This window comes from Vigna umbellata, chromosome 11 (genome assembly GCF_029865625.1).
Source record: "Vigna umbellata cultivar VRB3 chromosome 11, Vumbellata_1.0, whole genome shotgun sequence".
Lineage (NCBI taxonomy): Eukaryota > Viridiplantae > Streptophyta > Magnoliopsida > Fabales > Fabaceae > Vigna > Vigna umbellata.
Window position 1 is genome coordinate 26748246 of NC_142175.1, and position 7256 is coordinate 26755501.

The window sequence follows — 7256 nt, forward strand, 5'->3', positions numbered from 1 at the left end:
TGATACTTATTAACTAAGTTTAATTAATATAAATTTAATTGAAAATTTCCAAATCTATAATACACTTAAATATATCTGAGGTAATTTTTAAAGTTAATTTAATTCTTCTAAAAGCCTAATAAGAAGTAGAAAGACACTTTGTTTTCTTTAAATTAGTTGAATAATAATTAGAATAAAATCTGAGAGCGAGAATAAAATGAAAACAATTTTACTCTGGTGATGAACTTCAGAAATGTATGCAGTATTTTGGGGGTCATGGCTTTTGCTCCTTCTTCTCATTATTTTGAGTTGTTTCTCTGTCAAACACACTCATCTCTCTCTAAACCCTTATAAACCATAACCTGTGATCCGTTTCTCAATTTTCGACCTTATCATAGGTTCGGTTCGTCGTTAGACGCATGAAAGATTCGAATTCGGATCTATTTGACCCGGTTGTGGCCATGGAATCCGACTGGTCTCGCGCTGGTTCCACTTCCGACGCCGATTTCGCCTTCGCCTTCAACGACAGCAATTTCTCCGACAGGGTTCTTCGGATCGAGATCATGGCTGACCCTGCAGACGCCGGACCCGATTCCGATGGCTGCGCCACCATTGCCGATTGGGCGCGCCACCGCAAGCGTCGCCGTGAGGATATCAGAAAGGACACAGGTCCTGTCTCTCTCTCTCCCTCACTTCCTCCCTACCTGTTTCTGTTGTTATTATGGGAAAGATAATTTCTAGGGTTTCTAGAATTGTTCACTGGTAGAAGTAGAAATGGTTGTGATTTGCACGTACAACGTGTTTTTTACAAAATTAGAAAAAAAAAATTGTTGAAGTGTTGAAACTGGAAATACAGATTAAGTGTGTTATTTTGTATAAATTTGATAGATTTTTTTTTCTTCTTCTTGAAAGTGAATGTTAGATATAGATTACGTAGAAGCAAGTTTTTTCTCATTGTGTAGCTAATATGTGTGCTCTTTTTGGTTCAGGCACGGAACCTGCTGCTATGCCAGACGAGCAAATTTTGAATGGGAATCAACCTGATGTGGATGAGCGTGAAAACCAAGATGAGGAGGCTGTTGCAATGGTTGAAGAACCTCATTCTGGTATTTGAATTGAATACCTTTAAAGTGTTATACATATAGCGTACTGGATTAGTATTTTCAATAACTGTTCTTTGGCTTCGGAACGTAATTAAATAATGTTGTCCGGACAGTTGGTGGAGTGGAGGGCGGTGTAAGGCGAGAGTAGAGTGTGGAATTGAGGTAGAGCTCAAACAAGATCAAAACAAAATATGAGAACATATGCTTTTGTATATTGATTTTTTAAAGTAACTATTTCGGAAATCATTTTCAAAAATTTTGGATAAGAAATAGATTGCTGATTAGGAGTGAAATTGTTTTGGAAAAATCGTTTTTAAATCTGAAAAATGAGAAGGGAATGAAACATGCCCTCGTTTCCCAATTGTCTTTAGGAATCTACATATTTTGCATGAAAAATCCTCTAATTTATTCGTAAATGTACGATTTATACACGAGTGTGATTGTTTAGAGAAGTTTATTTGTTATCTGAAAATATGACACTCTCATTTGCTTTTAAACAAGGAATGGATATTGATATCTTTATGGATATCTTTTGGTTCCTTCCCTTTCTGTATGAAGTTATCATTTCTGCTCTGTGAATACTCGAGTCTGGTGTGGTTAATTCAGGTGATGAAGCTACAAATAGTCATGATTCGGACTGGAGCATGGACTGCTCTGCAGGTGCCGTTGTTAGAGTTAAAACGCTGCACATAAGTTCTCCTATCTTGGCTGCTAAAAGTCCTTTCTTTTATAAGGTTGAGGAAGATCTTTCTTCTTTATAGGGTACATTTGATTTTTTTCTACCAAAAATATATTTGCTTACTAGTATGTATTTACTTATGCAGCTTTTCTCAAATGGGATGAGGGAGTCTGAGCAGAGACATGTTTCCCTCAGAATTAATGCCTCAGGTAGTAATGTAGGAATGTACTTTGTAGATTCTTTGCACAGTTTTGCCTCTTTGCCCTCAAATGGTTACATTAGAAATGTCATACTTCTTTTTATGTTGCAGAAGAAGCTGCTCTCATGGAGTTGCTGAACTTCATGTACAGTAATACCTTGACCACTACTACAGCACCTGCTTTGCTGGACGTGTTGATGGCTGCTGACAAATTTGAAGTTGCTTCGTGCATGAGATACTGTAGCCGGTTATTGCGGAACATGCCTATGACACCTGACTCTGCTTTGCTTTATCTGGAGCTTCCTTCTAGTGTCTTAATGGCCGATGCAGTCCAACCGTTGACTGATGCTGCAAAGCAGTATCTGGCTGGTCGATACAAGGATATAACCAAGTAAGTGTTTCAGCTTTTTATTTTAATTTCAGTCACATTATCTGATGTTACTTGAAACAAACTCTTGTCTAGATCTGGTGTTTACTTGTGTCAAGTGGCATTTATTACTTCCTCTCCCTCTTCATTTTGTCTCTCTTGTTAGCTGCTGGTATTAAAATAGATTTCAGTTGTAGCTGCTTTACTGTATTTTGTTTGAATTTCTTCCCATTTGTTGTTGGAAACTGGAAATGGTCGGGGAAGAAAATGTATGGTATTAGAAGTGGCTCTAATGTGTCTGTATTGTGTCTAATAATAGGTACCTTAAAGGTAATACACCTGTTCTACTTTTGGTTGATCAACTATGGTGTATTTAGTTCCTTATTTTGAATAACTTGTTATGCGTGTCTCTCCTAAAGCTCAGTTGTACATTCTGCATTTTTTGTATTGGACTTGATATTTCCCATTTCAGAGAAGTGTCCAAACAAGTTATTAATAGGTTATACGTAATTTAGAGTTTTTTTCTATTATAGAATCCCATGACAAAAACGTCTTTGGAAAATACTTCTCTTTATATGGAATTAAATAAATGTCCATTCTTTTGTAGAACAGCTGTTTATTTTGTTGCTATTTTTCATTGTTTTCATCTTATTGTCATATTTATTTATGAATGCTAATAAATCTTGCACGTGACCAGGTTCCAGGAAGAGGTCATGGCCTTGCCCCTAGCTGGAGTAGAGGCAATACTGTCTAGCGATGATCTCCAGGTTGCATCAGAGGATGCTGTATATGATTTTGTGTTGAAGTGGTCTCGACAGCAGTACCCTAAACTGGAAGAAAGGCGAGAAGTCTTGGGTGCCCATCTTGCTCGTTTAATTCGCTTCCCTTACATGACCTGCCGAAAGCTTAAGAAGGTATTAACCTGTTCTGACTTCGACCATGATGTTGCATCCAAGCTTGTACTGGAGGGCCTATTTTTCAAGGCTGAGGCTCCACACCGCCAACGGGCACTGGCAGCAGAAGACTCTGCTTCTTCAAACCGTAGATTTGTGGAGAGGGCATATAAGTACCGGCCGGTGAAGGTGGTTGAATTCGAACTTCCCCGGCAGCAGTGTGTAGTGTACTTGGATCTGAAGAGGGAGGAGTGCGCCAATCTATTTCCATCTGGGCGGGTATATTCTCAGGCATTCCATTTGGGTGGTCAAGGTTTTTTCCTATCAGCACATTGTAACATGGATCAACAAAGCTCTTTCCATTGCTTTGGGCTGTTTTTGGGAATGCAGGAGAAGGGGTCAGTGAGCTTTGCTGTTGACTATGAGTTTGCTGCAAGATCTAGGCCAACAGAAGAATTCGTTAGCAAGTACAAAGGTAACTACATGTTCACAGGGGGAAAGGCCGTTGGGTATAGAAACTTGTTTGCTATTCCATGGACATCGTTTATGGCTGAGGATAGTCTTTACTTCATCAATGGTGTCCTCCATCTTAGAGCTGAGCTCACCATCAGGCACTGACCCCCATTTCTAGTTCTGAACTTTTCTATTCCAATTGGTAGCCCTGACCTCTTTTTAGATCTCGAATTATTATCATTCCTCATAACATTTAATCTTTCAAAAGCTTAAATATACAGGCATGTGCACTAGATTGAGAAGATATCTAAGAGAAGTCAACTTGCCTTCCATTCCTGTTCGCTCGAAAAACTCACTTTCTCAGTGTCGGAATTGAAATCACACCTTAACATATTGACTCCATTTTTCTATTTGCACTCAGTGCCTTTTATCAAGGACTTGTTTAAGAATGACATTTTTACAATTTTGCAGCAAATTAACAAACGTTGAATTTCAATTATTTTTATTAAAAGGATATTTTGTTTAGTAGGTATAATTTATATTTATTCAATTTTAATTTTTTTATTTGGATAAAAAATTAAGTATTACAAAATATAAAAATACGAAATAAACATAAAATAATACTAATGACTTTGATTAAAAAGTAATTTGTACACCAATATTGATAAAATAATTAATCATTACACACTTCTATAAAATTTTTAAGGATGTTAATGGAAAAATAATATCTATTAATATTGACTAAAACATATTAAATTTACATTGATTAAAAATTATAGTCATTAACATTGATTAAAAGAATTTAGCTCATATCAATTGTTTATAGAAAAACAACATTAATTAAAAATAATTTCAATTAAATCTTAAAAAGAGAAGAAAGTTTTTATATATATATGATTAAGCTTGACAAAGTCAAAACTTAACTATGATTAATCTTACACGGAGAAAACATCATTATTCCGACAACCATAGCTAAATCGACGATGTTTCAAGCATCGAGTCCAAGGTGGTAGAAGAATAAAAATAATAAACGTAAATTTGAGGAAATATAAATTTTTTTAAATTGATACTTTGCGAATGAAATTTAAAATTTTTAGATTTAAGTAATCAAATTACTCTTTTAAATTCATAATATTTTAATTTAAAAAAGTCAAGCATATAAATATAAGAGATATGTGTATTTTTTTTTTAAAAAAAAGATGAATGTCTATTAAAAAAAAATTGAAGAAATGTAAATGTAATTTAGTAAAAAAAATATATATAAAAGAGATCAATAACTATTTTAAAACTTTTCAGGTGAATATCATTTAACATAAATTTAAGGAAAGTAAGTGCAATCTTTTTATTTTTCGGTTAAAATAATTACTTTATAAAATAATTCTGCGGAATTAATTTGTCATTAATATTCACTAAGTTTTAAAAATTGTTTTGGAACTATCTAAAATAAAGTGATCGAAATAGCCGAGGTTCTTCCTCTTCCTTTTTTTTTTCTTTCTGCATTTTGAATTTTCTGATATAATTTTATGAATCCCATCTCTCATCACTGATTTCAATTATATGCATCTACATTTAGAAAACTAAAACATTTCTTAAATTTGACCTGACAAGTTCTATTTTACATCTGTGTATATTTCTTCCAATAAGAAAAAGGAAAGGACAAATAAACACAAAATTAGAACATGAGAATATCTGTACGATGACATGTTTGTAAAATTAAAGTGGTAGCATGAGAATATTCTTGTTGTTGCTGAACACGAATCCTATTCTAGCTGTATTAATTATCAAAGGATATATAAGAATTTGCAGTGAGGATGTAGAATGCAATTCTTGATCAACTTACGATATAAATTTAGAAAGTTCAGCATATAACTGCACTGTATTAATCTTCTCTATGTACAAATGACACCAACCAGATGTACCAGCAGAAGTAAGATGATTTTGTACCACACATGTCACTTTTCAGCGATTGTGTGGTATCAATTTTCCCACACATGATTTGGTCATTTTGTTCCAACAATTTGATGTGGAATAAAAAGGAGACCAAAAACAAGTTGCAGAAACAGAGAGTACAGAATCTTTGCTCACATAGGAAACATTCCCTGTGAGCAAATATTGCTATAAAATAATAACATTTACTATAAACAAATTCAACAGAAGAACACAGCAAATACAAATATGAAACTACTCTTAAATGGGAAGAGAAAAGAGATGACAGAAGAATATAAGATTGTATAAACCATGTAATTTCAATTCAAAATGTTGTTTCTGATATATTCAAAATATAAGATTATATGAAACTACGTGCGTGGTGTTATTCCCTCTGACCTAAATTCCCATCAATGAAAGAAAATTCAGCATGTTGCAACCTAATATATTTGGAAGAACTCTAATCAAGATTTGACAAGACAACACCATTTAGCCTTTGTTTGTTTTGGGATGTTCAAGGGAAAGTGTGATATTAGATTTGTTTGTTTAATTGGTTTTGTACAAATCTCAAGGTGACGATTTGAGTGAGAGCTATCCACACAATTAAAATCGAACGTGTTTCTGAAACGATTTTCTATGTACTATAGAATCGATTATGAGTGATTGAAAAAAAAATGAAATTGATTTTGTATTCGAATCGATTTTGATAAATCGATTATGATTCTTTTATATTTATATGTATAATTTTGATTTTTTATTATATATAATATAATATAAATAATAATAATAATTAATAATATAATAAAATTTATAATTTTAATTTTATTTTAACTTAATTTTTTATTATTTATATCTAAACTTATATCATATTTATTTTTAAGAATAAAATGATAATCATTTAATAAAATATTTTTTAATTTATTATATTTATCTTATCATTCACAAATTTTTATCTTAAATTAACTTAATTACTTATTTTTTCCTTAATCCAAACAATGATATAATTTTTTTAAAAATTTATTCATTCACTATTCTTCAAATATTATTCTCAATCCAAATAGCACTCCAATCGAGAATTGATTAAATTAGTTTGATATCTAATTAGGGTCACTTATCTAATTTCATGGTGAGAGTGAGAGAGTTGGCAAACTTTCTTTGAATGACGAACTCATAGTCTTGAAAAAGGGACAGTTTCTTAATTAACAAGAAAAGAAGAAGACGGAACCAAAGTTGTACGATAAACCAGAAATTTTAATTCCATGATCACGGAGATGAACGATCATATCCTATAGTTTCTCTCTTTTAACTTTTGTGGGAGGCAACGTTAATTAACTGAGGAATTCTAAATGTTTGGCTATGTGAATGGGAAATTGACTGTGAATTGGTCCAAAAACACTCTTGAAAATAAGGTGGCTTGGACCTTCACCTCATCGTTCTAGTAATTTAGTACTACGTACACCAGTTGTACATAGACTTCAGCTACTAGCTTTTTGGATTTCACTATCCAAATTAATGCTAATATCTTATTCTTGATACGAAAATTTTATTATTATGTATTTTCTAATTTATTAATAAATTATAAAAAATAATTTTATTAAAAGGAGAATTTTAATTATATTTATATTTATTTATCTATTAGAAGTTGTTGTCATCTCTA

General features: G+C 32.6%; 1 protein-coding gene across 1 annotated transcript; it reads left to right on the top strand.

Moving 5' to 3' along the window:
• Nucleotides 1-209: 209 nt before the first annotated feature.
• On the top strand, nt 210-3979 carry LOC124840119 (BTB/POZ domain-containing protein POB1-like). Its single transcript, XM_088102356.1, has 6 exons — nt 210-648; nt 969-1085; nt 1689-1816; nt 1907-1970; nt 2072-2351; nt 3025-3979. The coding sequence occupies exons 1-6, from the start codon at nt 399-401 to the stop codon at nt 3836-3838; spliced, it is 1653 nt and encodes a 550-aa protein (XP_087958482.1). The 5' UTR covers nt 210-398; the 3' UTR covers nt 3839-3979.
• Nucleotides 3980-7256: the final 3277 nt, after the last annotated feature.

Coding starts and splice junctions, on each gene's coding strand:
- LOC124840119 (XM_088102356.1), top strand. CDS start 399: ATGAAAGATTCGAATTCGGATCTATTTGACCCGGTTGTGGCCATGGAA. Junction 649..968: donor GGATATCAGAAAGGACACAG/GTCCTGTCTCTC, acceptor TTTTTGGTTCAG/GCACGGAACCTGCTGCTATG. Junction 1,817..1,906: donor AAAGTCCTTTCTTTTATAAG/GTTGAGGAAGAT, acceptor TTACTTATGCAG/CTTTTCTCAAATGGGATGAG.